Raw genomic sequence first — 16,530 nt, forward strand, 5'->3', positions numbered from 1 at the left:
CATTGGTGACAAAGGAACGTTAAAAAAACAAGCATTTATTAAGTACGTGCTTTGTGCCAGGCACTGTGCCAAGTGCTTGACAAGTATTGTCTTATTTGATTCTCACATTCCTTGGAGGTAGGTGCCCCATTTAGGGGAAACTGAGGAAGACAGGAATTAAGTAACTTGTCCAGAGCCACGCAGCTAGTGTCTGAGACTGTATCTGAACTCAGATCTTCCTGAGTCCAGGTCTGGTGCCCTATTCACCGTGCCACCTAGCAGCCCAGGCAGTACAGGGCTGTCTATGGTAGTGTATTGATTTATAGACTTCTTAAGCCTTTCCCTTCCTATTCTTTGTACCTTTGCTTGACCTCTTGAGAATCAATTTTAATTTTGCGGGAATTTATTCCGACACATGTCTAATAAATGTTTGCTGAATTGAATTTGCGTCTGTAGGGAGTTCATTCTAAGACAGAATACCGGAGAATTCTAGATTCCAAGCAAGCGTCAGAAACAAGATTGCCGGGGGAGGAGGAGTGGGGAATGTCCCATACAGTTAACTTAAAAGTCTTCCCATTCTCCTCGCTGCATGATTTCTACTCTACGTCGGTTCTAACATCATATATCCGGCCATGTGCTACTCTCACAGAGTACCCAATGGAACAGGAATTGAGAATTAGTTCTAATCTGAAGTCTGCCATCAACGTTCTGTATTCAGGTACAGTCATACTCCACTTATCTGGAGCTCAGGTAACATCAAGTCAGGAAATACACATAAAAGGGTTCCTTAGTAAGAAAAATAGTCATCGCAAAGACCATGCCCATTCCTCAGCAGGAGACAGTGAAAACTCTCTCACGCCGCCACTCGGACCACTGTGTAAAATAAGATAGCAGATCAGAAGTACTGTGCTCCCAAGGGCAGCAGCGAAGAGTGGCAATGCGGGTAAGAGAGGAGGCAAGGCCTCTTTAAAGAGGAGACAAAGAACAGTCAGACCCAGCTGCCTGTGGCCATCTGGAGTGGGAGCGAACAGTCCTTCACATCTCGGTGGCCCTGAGGGCTTTACAATAATATAGCACCATAACTGAGTCACCAAGAAGTTTAAATGGTGTTTCATATATTCCTATTTATGAAAGTGGGTAAAACATTTTAGGAAGATCTCTATTAAAAAAAGGTTTGGTATTTGAAGGAGTATCACATACCTTGAAGACTGACCCAAGTGAAAAAGCCACCAGATAAATGAGGCATCACCCAATTTACATTTGTTATATGGCTTTTTCTGTGTGTTTAAGACAGCTTAAGCGCTACCTCGTGAGGCCTCTCATGGTGTCCTGGGCTGCTACAACCTCCTCCTCCTTGCCCACCGTTACCTTGTACGATGTCTCTGTTGTTTTCTCTTCCGTTGCCCTGCTAGAAGGGAAGCCTCCTGAGGGCAGGTACTGTCTCTCCTGTTTGGTTTTTTTGGTATCCCCAGCACCTACCACACGGTGTTTGGCATATGGCAGGCACTTAATAACTGCTTATTGACTAAAAGTTTGTCTCCATAATTTGTAGCATGAAAGGGTTGAAAAAACACTGGACTTTAAGTCAAGACTACGGATGAGCCACTCAACGTCTGTGAAACTCAGTTTCCTCATCTGTAAAATAGGGCCAATACAACAGGTAATATTTGCTTGAAAATTTTTTGTGGTCTGAATGAGATACATAAGGTATATAGAGCACTATATAAATGTTACCTATTATTATTGAAGGCAAGGACCAGATTTTCCATTTCTCTTGTTCCATCTCCGCCCCACCCCCCAAGTGCCTAGCACAGTGCTCCTCTGCATACAGCAAATGCTGAGGACTGGGCGATTTGGGGCAAAGTTGCTTACTACCTTTCCTACGGCATTCTCTCCTTCTATGAAATGAGGATAGCTTCCCCAGCCTTTCTAACAATGACACCGAGGAGAATGAGAGAATTGGCCTAAGCGTTTTGGAAGAGAGCTGCCCTAAATGTCCAAAGTAGTGTAATCTTTTCAGAGGTGTACAATTTGCAGATCCATCGTTGTGAATGGGGAGGGAGTCCCGAACAGCAGGACTGAGCACTTAAGCCGGAGGTTCTCATTGCTGGGCCTCCCAGTAAACAGGAGTCTTACCACCTCAGCCCTACTTCTGAAGGCAGCAGCATTCCCAAGGGATCTGTTCCTGCCTGTCTCAGGTTCTCTGGCAGCGAGCCTAGACCTTCTCCCCCCGAAAGTGAGAGACCACAGTGTGAGAAACCTGCCCTGCTACAGTCTCATTAGTTCAGATGTCTTTGGAGAGTTCTGCAGGTGTTGGCATGTTTAGGAAGCCCCTAGTCTCTGCAAGGTCTGGCTGATGGGTGGAGACGGAGCAAGAACCTGGGAGGGGGGAAGGGAGAGGGGAAGAGAGAGAGAGAGAGAAGGGAAGAGAGAATGTCTGTGTGTAAAAGAGGGGGAACAGTAAGGTTTGAGGGGTGGGAATGGGGAGGGGTGGGCAAGACAGTAAAGGATAAAGCAATGTCTTTGTTACAAAAGAGGGACCAAACCCAGCACGAGCCTGAAAGGCTGGGAGCCATTTTTGACAAGGAGGTATGGTACAGGCATTCCCCCTTCGAGTGAGGAGCTCTACTTCCCATTTAATTGCTAAGAATCAGGCCTGGAGGAAGACGTTGCTAATCAAATGCCTTTGACAAACACAGGGCAGAACCTGGTCTGGCTGTCCCCTGTACTCGCTCTGTCAATTGGTCTGCGGCTCCAGGCTTGCACAGAAGGTAACTGGGCCCCTCACATTCTTAATAAGGATAACACTTCATTCATATAGCAGAGCATGTAAAGGTTTGCAGAACACTTTCTCCACAATAGTTGTCTTAGAGCAGAAATACCATTCTCATTTTACAGATTTATAGGAATCAAAGCCTTTGAGAGATTAAGTGACTTGCCTACTGGCAACTCAACTGATAAGCACCTGAGGCCAGAGTCTTTCCCCACAGATCTCCTGACTTGAAGTCCAACCTTCTTACACACCAAGCTGCTTGTTGGCGCTCAACCCTTCCTCTTCAATAACTGCTTCAGAGAAGGTGGCCCCGGCTTGTGCCACGCTGTCTTCATTCAGGACTAGGCTGGGGCTGTCTCCCTTCCTGGGATGGTTTAGACTAGGAGCTCTGAACTGTTAGGACTGGCCTCAGCAGAGAGAAGAATGGGAAGGACTCGAAGAATTTATGGAAAGAATATGCTGACCTTGAGGAGAGAGGGTGCCCTTTATTTATCCCCATCTTTACAAAAACATTGCTTGCAGTGGAAGTCTGAACAGAGAGGAGGGGGAGGGGGAGACAGACACAGCAGCAGGATCTCAAAATCCAACCTAGGGGGCTCTTTATGGTCCATTAAATATGGGCTAACTTATTAGAATCTCAACGACTAGTCACTCTTCTCATCTTGAGCTTCACTGCTCTGGGCCTGGAAAGTGCTTCTTGCTGGGACAGGACAGGATGTTCCAGTCTCTCTTCATAGCAGGGGTTTCTAGCCACAAATGAACTGACGGATGAAATTCTCCAGTTTTTCCTGGTTTTCCTGGGTAGTGAAGGTCGGAGACAAATGGAGGGTGGAGCCCATGGAACCAGGCTGTTCCTTCAGCACCTGGGAGCGAGAAGATAGCTTTTGAAAGTGGCTGTCAACAGCTCAAACACAAAGTGGTCTAGGGGTCTAGGAGGGTCGGGGCACAGTGGGGCTTGTGCACACACCCAAGAAGCCTACAGCGAAATCTCTAAGGGAAATAATAACCAGTAGTTCAAATTAGACAAGAGGAGTTGTACTGAAGTTTTCCCAACCCTCCTCCAATCCTCTCTGGGATCCCAGAACACATCAGTCCTATACTGTATTCTGTTTTGCCTTTGGGTAAAATCCAAAGTTCTTGTCAGTCACCCATAGAGAAAAACCCAGGAGATTGAGTTAAATTAGACTGTCTTGAGAGGTTAAACCTAATGGGTTTACTGTGGAAAGGAGTAGGGAAGTTAGACAGGTATGGCAGAGATCCGTCTCTACTCACCCCCAAATCTTTGAAGGTCATCACAGCACTATGCGCCTGGCTCAGGTCAGTACTCTCTAGAAGGTAAAAAAAGAGAAGGCTCAGGGGAAGGAGAGTTCTGCTGCCTGGTCCCACAACTGGTTTCATAGAAAAAACCACCTAGGGACAGAGAAACCTCTGAACACTAACATGAAGCTTCTCCTCTGGGCTGGGAGCTATAGTTCTGCCCTTAGCCTGCTGTTCAACAGAGCTCCAAGGTGGGCACTGTGGGAGAAGGGTACGAGACTCAGGATTCTGGGAAGACCGCAAGACTAGAAGGGAGGGGCAGAGCTCCCGTCTCCATGCTATTCTTCCAGTGGCCAAGAGGTGACAGCAGTCACCCAGGAAACTAAGCCTGGAAATCCCAACACTGAAGGAAGCAGGATCTGCCTTTGGGAAGGGGGAGAGATATACGATTGCTCCTGACTCACCAAAGGAGCCATCCTCTTGGGCTTTCTTCAGCAGGAACTGGTGCAGTTGCTGTGTGTAACCTGACTCTGTTGACAGAGGGTAGAATCCCAAATTAGTGTGCCCTTTCCAGGTCCATCCCACAAGGAGGATTATGAGCTTTAGAGCTAAAAGGGACCTCGGAGATCATCTAGTCAGTCCCCTGATGGATTCGGCTCAGCTGAGTCAAACTGACTTCAAGACTCAGCTTAAATCCCACCTTCTGCAAGAGGCCTTCCCACTGCCTTGCAGGCCCCTGCCCCTGCTGCCAGTGCCTCCCTCCATGATCACTTCCAGTTTGCCCTGGTTCTACCCTCTATGTATCTAGCTATTTGCATACTGTTTCCCCCATGGGAATGTGAGCTCCTTGAGGGCAGGGACCATATTTTGCCCCAGTTTGTGCCCAGAACTTGACACAGTGCCTGGCACATCACTTAACAAATGCTTGTTGACTGGCTGAAGTCAAGTCACTCTCCAAGCTCCCACTGCTACTAAGAGGTGAAGCTAGAATATGAAACCAGGTGTTCTGACTCACCAGCCTGGATGCAGCCGAAGCACAATGGCCTCATCCTAGAGCTGAGCTGAGCCCCCAGGTCACTCCTCCAAACCCCTCCCTGATACCCTGAGCCTGTCCTGCTGCTTCCCCACCTCAGAGGGCTTCAGTAGGACTGCCAATGGCAAGAACAGGCTTCTGGCCACAGGAGGACAAATGGAGGACATGGAAAAACATGGCAGAGGAAAGACATAGGGAAGTAAGCTGGGAGCTCTGAAGGCGATGACCTGTATCAGGCAGTTTTCCCTGGTGGAGGAAGGCTGCGGCCCGGGCAAAGGCTGTGAGCAGGGGGCTGAGCATTCGGCAGAGGAAGAGGAAGAAGTCAGGGCAGCGCAACTGCTGGCTGAGCTAGAGGGGGGAAGAGGCATGAGAACTCCACGACACCCAAGCTGGGTGCCACCATTGCTCCTTGAGGGGGGGCCTCATCACACCTTGAAGCAGCGACCATCAGTGATGTCCTCATAGTCACTGTCACTGTCGCTGAAGTCTTCCATTGATCGCCAAAGCATCTTCTCTCCAAAGCGCCAACTCCCCGTATCACAGGTCACCCGAGTGCCAGAGGCCTGGAGGTGGGAGTTGGTACTTTACTCCCCACTCCCTGCCAATGCCCACCTAATGGCAGGATGAGGGCCCCCTCCTTGACCCTGGCCGACATCAGGACTTCAGGGGAGTGTCCATGCAGGCCCATTCTCTGCTCACTCACGCACTTGACATGCTTATGACTTAGTTGGGGAGGCAAGTTACACATATGAAACAATCGGGAAACAATGAAGAGAACACCCAGCAAAGAGTATGACCTCGTAGGAAAGATGCTTTATAGGAATGCTGGGGGGTTTGCTTAGTTCAGCAGGCCCACAGGAAGGGCCACCTCCTCTGATCACATCTGCTCATGGGAGAGGAGACATGGGGGCCTTTGCCCCAGGCCTAGGGGAGGAAGTTAACTCTAAAATCATACAGAGCAAACGAATGGGAGAAGCTAGATCAGTGGCAGACAAAGCAAGGAGGGCATGGAGTTGGGCCTCAGGGCAGAGTTCCTTTCTTCAATCAATCAATCAGTCTGAGTCTTTACCTCCTCCGCTACAAGGAGTCCACACTGAATGAGTCGATCTAGTACCTCCTGGCAATAAAAGTAGGATGACTGGCAGGGCTGGTGAGAGAGGGAGAAAGAGGAGCTGCCACGGGATGGGCCAGAGATGTAGCTCTGGGGCCAGGGCCTGGGGCAAGGATGCTGCCCCCCTGACCTGCAGCAAGAGAAGGTCCTGGGGAAGCAGGTGCAGCAGCAGTAGAGTCTGTCGATGAAGCTCCCGCTGGCTCAGCAGCTCCACCCCCTGCAGCTCCCAGGGTCCCTCTGGGGGCACTCGGCCTGCCAGGAGGGCTCGGACTGCACAGGCTACACAGGGGAGGAGGGAGAGAAAAGAAGAGAAAGAGAGGTACTAGGGAGAAAAGAATGCATTCTAGAGAAAGGCGCTGATGGTACCCACAAAGAAAGGCAGTGGATGGGGAGCCCCAAGAGTATTCACAGGAAAGTCACCTTGAAATTTACCTCTCTCCCTTCCCAACCCAATGCCACGCATGAGACTTACCACCCACAGCCTCACAAAGGAAGACAGGCAGCAGGGCAGCACTGTGGTAGGCCAGCTGAGCAAGTGTGGGGCCAGCCCTGGGCAGCACCAGGACATCCCCCTGCGGCAGGAGCCACAAGGAGAGGCTGCCTTGCAGCAGGCATAGTCCATGCATCACCAGGTCATGCAGCTGTCCTGAGAAACCCACGTCAAAGCCCCGAAGCAAGGTCTCCTCCGTTAGCCAGGAGAAGTTTTCCAGGAGCCTGGAGAGGAATACTCCCTGGGGGAAAGAACTTACTTGTAGGAGTAAAGAACTGGTGAGGGGTGGGTGGGGAGGCCAGAGAGATGCTGAGATCACTCACAGGGAAAAAGGACTGAGGCTTGAGGAAGAAGCGAATGCCCCTTCCCTATGCTGCCCCAAACCCATGGCAGGGGGACCACCATTCCAGATGCCTGAGCAAGAGGCAAACATCCCAGTGTATCAGACTGCCCCCTTCCCTGCTGCGACCTCTACCTCTCGATGCCGATGCAACAGCAGAGCGGCCATCACCGCCGTGGCCATCACGGCTGAGCAAGCGATGCTGGCTGCGGTCAGAGAAGAGATCGAGAGGGACAGTGGAGAAGCCCCTTCACACCCTTCCCCATCCCTCTGTGCAGTTCCCAGGAGACAGCCTAGCTTAGCATGTGGTGCTCCCAACCATGGTTCAAATTTAAATTCTAGAACCTCAAGCAAAACTCTGCAAAAGGGGCCATCCCCATTCCCACTCCAGTCTCTGACAATAAATGCTGCTACCCTGCCCTCAGAGGGGCCCTAAGTACTGTGAACGATTTCTGGGTACAAGAACTGTCTGTGTGCCCTAACCCACAGGGGCCAAAGGCTGGGCCTGAAGTCAGGAACACTTGAATTGTCTTTCTTCTGTCTGAGTCTATCCACCTCTCAACTCAACTAACACCATGGGTAAGCAAATGTTCACTGAGGCCTTACATGTATAAGGCATATCTCTATCCAGGCCCACTTCCCAATAGCTCCAGTCTCAAGTGATCTTGCCCTTTCCTCAACCCAGACATCTATGGTCAATTTGGCTGATTGCAGTAGCGCATGGTTTCTTGTTTCATGTGTGCACATCCTGACCCCCTCCCCCAGCTAGATAAGAACTGATGTCTTAGACCCCTTTGGTATCCCTATATAGCACCCAGAACAGTGCTGAGCACATAGTGTTTACACACGCACATATTTGTGTGTATACACACTTGTATATAATTGTTTGCATGTTGTCTTCCCCAACAGACTGTGAGCTACCAACAGTATGTTTATTGACTGAGACTCTGATTTCACTGCTCTGCATGCCCAGGGATAAGTGAGAGAGGGAGACAGCAAATATTTAGAATAGCCCTGGCAGTGTCCCCTAAGCAGAAAGGCAAAGCATTTCCCTGTGAACAAACCCAAGTTCAGAACACCCATGTTTCTTCCTTGCTTCTGACTCCCCTGGACTCCCTTACCACTTAAGACATGGCGGCTCAGCCTGCTCACAAGAAGCTGGTCTTCTTCGTCCAGGGACATGAGGGGCCCAGACATTGGAGTCCATTCCTGCTGTTTCTCACAATCAGGAAGAACAGACCTGCAAGAGAGGCAAATTGGGGTTTTGGGGGTGGGGAAAACATTGGGATAGACAGATTGAGCCAAAGGCATAGAAACACATTACTAGTAGAGGTTAGGGAATTTCATCACTGGCTATACCTCCCTCTCTCTCTGCAATGGTGGAAGGTCATTCAGCCCAAGGACAGAAGGATGAACTCTGGAGGAATAACTTTCAGACCCCTTCTGGCCCTAGAAGTCTAAATCTAAATCTAAGACTGAAAATTACTAACCTTGGTCAAGGCTGGAGACTGACGGTGATTCAAGGGAAATGAGGTCTCCTAGGGCTCCCTTTCCAGTCTTTGCTACCTTCACTCCCCCCAAAACACCTTCAAAGAAAAGCTAAGGAACAACCTGAAAGCACTAAGGAGCTGGGGAGGACGTCCATCCTAGGCTACCCCAAGACCAAACCAATACACTCCTTGCTTACCAGTGTCCAAGCACGGTCTGCAACAACAGCTGCTCCAGAGACTGTCCTCTGCTCCTCCCACGACTCCAAGTGTTGACTGAGTATTCCTGCCCAGGACAGAGGGTCAGATGATCCCTGCTCTATCTCCCACCCACTGACCCAGAACCTCACCTGTAGGTGAAATGTGAGCAACAGAACCTCCAGAAAACTTCAAAACCCACACGCCCAAGAGAGGAGCTGCATGGTTCCATGGTCAGTGCATTGTGATAGACACCTAGAGGTCTTAGGATTGGACAAACACCCCCTCAATCCCCAAAGCTGTCCCATCTCAGGCCTGAGATTTTGTTCTGAATCTCTAGGTCTCTCAGCTTCCCCTAGGCTCCATACCTGCAGGGAGAAGGGCTGGGCAAAGTCTACTCGGGCACAGCCCCGACGACCTCTCAGGCCTCGAAACATGGCCAGAGCCCCCCACCACAGTCCCAGAGGAGAAGAAGAGGCCTATACAGGGAGGCAAAAATGGTCCGAGTATAAATTAGCCCTGTCTATGTGTCCTATGGAAGGAAGGCTGGTACTGCTACAATAGGAAACGGGGGGGGTGGGGCTTGAGCATCCCTTGCTTCTTTGAGATTCATAGCAAACTCCTGTCACCATCACCCCATCATCTCCAACATGGATGTGACCTAATCGTGGATTTGATAGCAAGGCTCATCTATTCATCTCTGCCCTTCCCAGACAGAGGGTTGGAACTTGCCCTGGACTTGTAGCTCCTAAGGGATTCAGAGGGTGGTCAGGTTAGGGAGAGAGAGAGGAAGAGCCGGAGGTCTTGACAGGGAGAATCCTCACCCAAGGTCCAATATGCTGTACATCAGGGGCCAGATCGTAGCCAATACCCACAGGCACTAGGGCTGCGTCAGGAATGGCGCCTTCTCGGAATGCCTGTAGCACCAACCCCAGCCAGGCCTGCCCGTGGGAAGACAGGCGGGGACCCACAGCCCCAGGACGATCTTCCAAGAAAATGAGCAGGGGCTGTTTGCTGGCCAGGAGCTGCTCTACTGCCTACAGAGTTCGTGGGTGGAAGAAAGGAGCTTAATGAGCACTCAGCTCTCTGAGCTCAGCCACTCCAACCTCCAGGCTAGCCACTGACTGGGCACTTACTGCACTGAGAACAGCCCTGGAGAGTATCCCTTTGGGGTTGTCCAGGAAGAGGTTAGCCTCTGGAGGCATGAAAAGGCCACCAAGATGTCTCAGCAAAGCCCTAGGGACACAGGGGGAGAAGTTATGCAGGGAAACATGCTTAATTTCCAAAGGAAGGAGGCAAAAGTGGCTGGTCAGGAGGCAGGGCAGCTTACGTCCACTATGGAGGGCCCATTTGACTTAATAGCCCTCTAGGTCTCCCTCAGAACAAATGCAACCTCCTGGCTATGTCTCCCCTCCTCAAAGTCCTCAGGGACAGAAACAACAGGGGTCAGACCCTTGTAGCCTAGAGCTGGGGTGTAGAACCTGTGGCCTCGAGGCCACGTGTGGCCCTCTAGTTCCTCAAGGGCAGCCCTTTGACTGAATTTAAACTTGAGGACACAGAGGGCCACATGTGGCCTCAAGGCTTAAGTAAACACTCCAAGTCCTGATCTGGACCCAAAGTCCAGCTAAGCAGCAAACTGGACTAGCTTCTGTGGATGAAAGAGATGAAACACTTTTTATGTCTTGCTTCTGCAGGGTGATAAGATAGAAAGGGGCTGAAGAAAATGAGTGGTAGGGGTCAGAAGGAACAACAGACAGAAAAATAACTTTCTTCTTCTCTCTCTCTCTCTCTTTCTTTCTTCTTTCCTCCCTTCCTTGTACCACTTTAGAACATCTCACAAGCAATAAGGCACAAGCCCACATGTAAAAAGAAGTGTTTAGTTCTTATATTATGATGCCTAGCATCAGTCATACAGGCTCAGTTCCTGTGTCATGGAAACTATCCAGACACTAAAATGCCTATAGGCAAGTTTCTAAGAAATCTTTGGATTCAAACTGGTCCCTCCATCCCCAGAAGTATTTGCATCCCTTTCCCTGGCTTATCCCAGTATTGTATGACCACAGACTTCCTCTGAGTGTTCTCTCATCCACCAGGGGAGGGGAGAGGGAGAGCAGGGCATTCACCTGAGAGCCGGGGAGTACGACTGGGGTTCCCAGGCCACTCTCAGGACCCCAAGACCCTGAGAGAGCAACAAGAAAGGCAGGAGAAGCCCATCCAAACATGACTTGTGGGTGGAGAGAAAGATGAGTGGTGTATCCTTCTGTAACAGAGACAAGGGGGTTATTTATAGGAGTAAGGAGGATAGCAATGGGGGGGAGTTGGCCAATCTGCCTTCCTTCACCCACCCAGTCACCCTAGAAGGAGGAACATAGTAACCTCTGAGCAGAAGCAAGTAGCAGGCCAAGAGGTCTCCCTAAGCCGAAGAGCTCAGCCTCTCCAGTTTCTGTCCCAAAATGGCTTTTATTGGAAGAGAAAGAGCTTTTCCTACCACACCCCCAACAAAATGCAGGAAACAACAAGGGCCCACAAGGCTTGCTGGCAAGGAGAAAGAGATGGGAGCTGGAGGTTCCCAGAGAAAACTCAGGGATGGGGTCTCAACAAGAAAACTCACTGCTTGTGCAGCCTGACGGACCATAGCCAACTGACCCTGGTGAAGCTGCACATTCAGGAAGATGCAGTTTAAGAACTTGAGCAAAGCCCAGTTGAATATCCTGGTGGGAGTGAGAAGACATAAGGGGACCAGGAGCAGAAACATGGGGAGGACAAGCAGGAAAGGTCGGATGGTGATGGACCTCACAATGGAAGGCCTCCTGAAGATCAGCACCCCAAAGAACCTGGATGCTCTCATTCCCCTGCCCCTCTCCTCCACTTACCAGGGAGGTTACAGTGCCAAAACATTAAAAACTCTACCATAGGGGCCCCAAGCTCTCTCAAACACATTCAGAACCTCTTTCTTCTGACATGTAGCAGGAAGGGGAGAGCCCAAATTTTCAGCCTCTCTGTTCCCTGATTTGCTGCTGCCTACAAAATTCATGCAGCTGAGATAAGAGGGACTCTGCTGAGTAGGGGGTACAACATCCACAGGTTTAGAGCTTCTGTGTCTCAAGCCCTTTCTCAGCCAGCGGTGGTAGGAGGGAAGGGGGCTGGCAGCAGCAGTGCTATAGGGTGCCAACTCCTGCTCTAGCAAAATAATCCCAGCTCACACTTACATAAGACTTTTTACAGTTTACAAGAGATGGTTCTCACCACCACCCTGTGGTATAGGAAATGAAAGTATTTTTATCCACATTTGACAGAAGAGGAAACTGAGGCTCAGAGAGGCAAAGGGACTTTCCCACAGTCCAGAGCAGAGCTTGGACCGAGGTGTAGTGCTCTCTTTGAGGCCGGCCCACCTTGTCACCCCGCCCCCCCACCTCCCAGTGTCCCAGCACACAGCAGCTGAGTGGTGAGAACCTAGGAAGCCATATTCCTCATTACTTAGGGGCCACGTACTCTTGAGTTGAACCCCTTCTATTCCCATTATTTTTCCTCGCCAGAGAGGGAAGTTTGGTTTGGCTTGGTTTTGAGCAGGAGGCTTATCCTTACAGCCCTTGGGCTCTCTGCTCAGTCAGGGCAGGAGCTTTACCTGAGCAAAAAAGGGTACACTGAAGCCTGGATCTGGCCCAACATATGCTGCACGTCTCTCCTCAAGGAGCTGGGCTTGGGGCCTTCACCTGCCCCCCCAGGGGCCCTCCCAGAGAGGATTTCCTGTATCCTAGGAAAAGAGCTGGGGGTCAGCATTTGTGGGCAGAAAAGGCAGCAGAAACCCTCCACCTTGGGTGAGCACATATGAATGGTGGAAGGGGATCTCAAAGCCCTTTATAACACTTAGCTATACAACCTTCCCAGGACAGAGGGAAAGGGTCCACATCAGAGCCTTCATTACCCAAAGGCAACCAAGAGAGATTGGGGGAGGGGAGGATGGAAAGGCAGACCCAGAAGAGAACTCTAGATTCCTGGCTTATGGTCCTCCCTCTTAACCTCCTCCTGAGTTTCACTGGAATATTTAGGAAGTATTGCCCAACAACAAATTGCAGAGTCAGGGTTAATACTTCTTGGAATTTGTCACCCACAGAGAGTAAGAGGCCTATCTACTTGGTGCCTCAGTTTCTCCCACTTTTTAAAATGAAGATGAGCATGGTGTTAGGTTAGAAGTGGAGAACTAAGTGAGCAACAACCAAGGTGTGACAAATCATTGTTCAAAAAAATGCTCCATGCTAGGTCCACCCCAGGGCCGGGTCAAGAACCGTCCTCACCACTTGCTGCCCAAAACCTTCTCCCAGGCGTCTGGGGTGAGAGTGATCTTCCAGTCCATGGCACACAGGAAGTAGCACAGCCTTCGCACTAACCACCCCCGGTACCTGGAGGGAGGGACCCCACAAGCTCTGCATTAGGGTGGAAGGAAACACTAGAGGAGATTACATAAGACTGAACACACTCCCACGCCCACCCTCAGAAGACTCAGATCACTTTATCAATGACAAGGTCTTTGTACTGCTTCCCACTGGGTCTGCAGGAGTAGGGCAGGTGACACACACAGCTCCCCCATCTCTGAGAGAAGAAGAGTCCTAATTTTTGATTTATCCATATCCATTATTTTCTTGGAAAAAACCTTCATCTGACTCTCAAACTAACTATTCTCTATGCCCACCCCATGTCTATATTCACTGCTTCCACTTCCTCTCATCTTACTTGTCAACCCTCTGCAATCTGGCTTCGATCGCCACACTCAAAGTCAATGTTCTCCACAAGGTCATCAATTATCTGTTACAGCTACATCTGAAGGCCTTTTCTCAGTCCTCATCCTTCTGGACTTCTCTGCGGCTTCTGACTGTATGGACTGGCCTTTCTGGCAGTATACTGTCATGGTTCTCTTCCTGGGTCTGACGTGATCCTTGCTGGTGTCACCCCCACATCCTACTGCCTGTCCAGCGATATGTCTTGGGCCCTCCTCTCTTCTCTCAGCTGAGGCTCTCATCAGCTTCCAAGGATGCGACTATCTTCCCTATGAAGATCACTCCCAAACTGACATTCAGCTCAGGTACCTCTTTCTCCTGAGCTACAGACATGCATTTCTAATTACATCCTCAACATCTCCACTGGCATGTCCCAGAGGCATTTAAGACCAAACTTATTATCTTTTCCTCCTAAGCCCCCATTTCTGTGTTGGAGCCTCTAAGATTGCCAGCTTCAACTCTGCTCTCCCTTGACCTGCCCTATACCAGGTTTTCTGCCTCTTTCTCCTCCCTCCAAGCTTTCATTACCTCTTCCCTGGACTATTGTAATAGCCTCCTAATTTGCCTCCCTGCATCTTGTCTCTCCCCTTTCCAGTCTATCCTTTACACGGCATTGCTATTCCTTTATTTTTTAAATATATTTTTATCTATTTCATTAAATATTTCCCAATTGCACGTAAAAGACTTTAACATTCACTTTTTAAATTTTGAGTTCCAAATTCTCTCCCTCCCTCCTCCATCCCTTGAGAAGGGAAACAATATGATATTGATTATCCATGTGAAGTCACAGCATTGCTATTCCTAAAACTCAGTTCTGACGATACCCCTCAAGGGCTCCAGAAGCTTCAGGGCCTCTCTACTGCTTTTAGGATAAAAATATAAACTCCTCTGTTTGTAATTCAATAATCTTCACCATCTGGCTCAAACCTATTTTCCCATGCTGATAATGTTATTGTATTCTCTTTGATGTATTTTATGTTCATTTTCTCTCTCACCTCCATGTCTTTGTATAAGCTGTCTGCCCACCATGCTTGTAACGCTTTTCCTCCTCACCCCCAACCCCTAATTCATCTCAGGTACCACCTCTTGATATCCCTGGTTGCTAGTGCCTCCCCTCCCCCTTCCAAAATCAGCCTATTTATATTGTGTATGTCCATACATACTTATCTTTGAATAAGTGCCCCACCCCCTCCACTGGCACAACACAAGCAGGCTTTTGTATTTTCTATTTCTAGAGCTTACTACAATGCTTGGCACACAGTAGGAAACTAATAAATGCTTGGTGACTGAATGAATGGGAAGCTCAGGCAGGGAGACGCTGTAACCTTCTCAATCCATGGCATTATTTGTTTGGGCTCTGAACTGCTGTGGCTTGTCCTTGGCCCCTGACACATTACCTGGTGTTCTCTTCAGTCACCAGGATCACATTGTGAAAGCCCAAGGCAGCGATGTTCTTGTGGAAAAGGGCCTCCTAGGGACACCAAATGGGGTAGAGTGTGAGAGTGGCGAGACCTCTAGGCAGGGGTGCCTTCTACCCCATCCCCTATAGAAAAGTCCTACCCCCGCTCACCAAAGCTGGGTTACAAGTCAGCCACATTTCAGCACCTTGTCTCACTGCCCCACAGGGGTCTGTCTGGAAATGGCCCATGTTTAGAAATAGGTGGTGGTGTCTACATGTGTGTGCATATGCTATGTTATGCTTGTCATAGATAGATCACTATAGATATCTAGCCCATGTCATTGGGGAATGTTCAACACTCCACTTTCTTGTCGCTTAGAGGCAGCTGGGTGGCCCAGAGAGCAGAGTGCTGGGCCTCTAGTCAGGAGCACTTGAGTGTGAGTCCAGCCTCACACATTTACTAGCTGTGTGACCCTGGGCAAGCTCACCTCAGTTTCCTCAACTATAAAATATCGAGAATAATATCGCCTACCTCCCAGGTTTGTTGTAATGATCAAATGAGATAATATTTATAAAGTGCTTAACAATGTCTGGTATGCAGCAGGCCTTTAATAAATGCTTGTTTCCTTCCTCCCTTCTTGGTTTTAGCTGTTAACATTAAGCCCTGATTTTATAAACTCCGCTCTGCTCCCCCTTGCCCCCCAACTCCCAACCACAGTCCCCTTGGCCACAGAAAATTCACATGTGGTCAGACTCACTGTAGCTTCATGAAGGGTTAGAGGGAGGAATAGCAACATGAAAACACATCTAGGTCCTCTATTTCCTAGAAGCAACTGAGTGTTTCTATCTCTCACACCTTGTTATGTTTCCAGTTCCTGCTCTGCCCTTTCCCAAAGGATCCTACTGCCCCAGGCCCTGAGAAACTCTTACCCAGCTTTTAGGAGTACAGGTCTGGCAGCAGCGTCCTACGAAAGGACGATACTTCCCCAGAAATGGGGTGATGGTTTCCAGCTTCACCCCAAAGCTTTTGGGCCACATGCTGGCCTAACAAAGGGAAATAAATACAGAATTACGGGCAAGGAGACCCCTGGTAAAGGCACAGCTCAAAGCTTTGGGAGAAAAACAAGCCAGAATTTCTGAGCTATCTCTGGGTGTGTGTGTGACTCTTAATCAGAGTAGCTCTCTGGAAAGAGCCATGGGCCTCTGGATGGTAAAGGCCAGTGGGGGACACAGTAGATAGATTTGGGGGTTGAGGTAAAAGAGAATGGCAATGAATGAGGACTGCCCATGCCCCAGACTCATCTTCCCTTACCACATACCTCCTTATTACTCTGAGGTTTGCTCCCCATGTGGCACTGATTCAGACAAAGTCCTAGGAGGATAAGAGAGATGGAATTTTAGTCTTAAGGGGTCTGTCCTGGGGAGGAAGAGGAAAAGGGAGAGGGAGAAGGATAAGGGAGAGGGAAGAGGGAGAAGGGAGAGGGAAGGGTGAGAGAGAGGTAGAGGGAAGGGGAAGAGGGAGAGGAATGGGGGAGAGAGAGGGAAGGTCACAACCTTTATGGCATGTCAGGAGGACAGGAAATGAAAAACCAATGCTTCTCAGAGTGACTACCTCCCCTGTACATCCTCTGTGCTGTCAAAGCTCCTTTCCCAGAGGGAAATGGGACATAGGAACAGAATACAACAGA

The 16,530-nt window shown here is 49.6% G+C and overlaps 1 protein-coding gene across 1 annotated transcript; it reads right to left on the reverse strand.

Moving 5' to 3' along the window:
* Positions 1-3,309: 3,309 nt before the first annotated feature.
* Positions 3,310-16,191, reverse strand: GPAT2 (glycerol-3-phosphate acyltransferase 2, mitochondrial). Its single transcript, XM_036752005.1, has 21 exons — positions 16,162-16,191; positions 15,773-15,886; positions 14,841-14,914; positions 12,964-13,068; positions 12,294-12,422; positions 11,280-11,379; positions 10,792-10,928; positions 9,805-9,904; positions 9,493-9,705; positions 9,037-9,147; positions 8,671-8,756; positions 8,105-8,223; positions 7,119-7,189; positions 6,626-6,884; positions 6,284-6,432; positions 6,112-6,189; positions 5,474-5,605; positions 5,270-5,390; positions 4,474-4,539; positions 4,025-4,080; positions 3,310-3,615 (listed from the first exon to the last, which is right to left on the reverse strand). Exons 1-21 carry the CDS (start codon positions 16,189-16,191, stop codon positions 3,499-3,501), a joined length of 2,367 nt encoding a protein of 788 aa, XP_036607900.1. The 3' UTR covers positions 3,310-3,498.
* Between the last annotated feature and the right edge of the window lie 339 nt (positions 16,192-16,530).

The sequence above is a fragment of the Trichosurus vulpecula genome, chromosome 3 (assembly GCF_011100635.1).
Source record: "Trichosurus vulpecula isolate mTriVul1 chromosome 3, mTriVul1.pri, whole genome shotgun sequence".
Classification (NCBI taxonomy): Eukaryota; Metazoa; Chordata; class Mammalia; order Diprotodontia; family Phalangeridae; genus Trichosurus; species Trichosurus vulpecula.

Coding starts and splice junctions, on each gene's coding strand:
- GPAT2 (XM_036752005.1), bottom strand. CDS start 16,191: ATGGGGAGCAAACCTCAGAGTAATAAGGAG. Junction 12,423..12,963: donor AAGGTTTTGGGCAGCAAGTG/GTGAGGACGGTT, acceptor CTCTTTTCCTAG/GATACAGGAAATCCTCTCTG. Junction 8,224..8,670: donor CAGACCGTGCTTGGACACTG/GTAAGCAAGGAG, acceptor CCTCTCTTGCAG/GTCTGTTCTTCCTGATTGTG.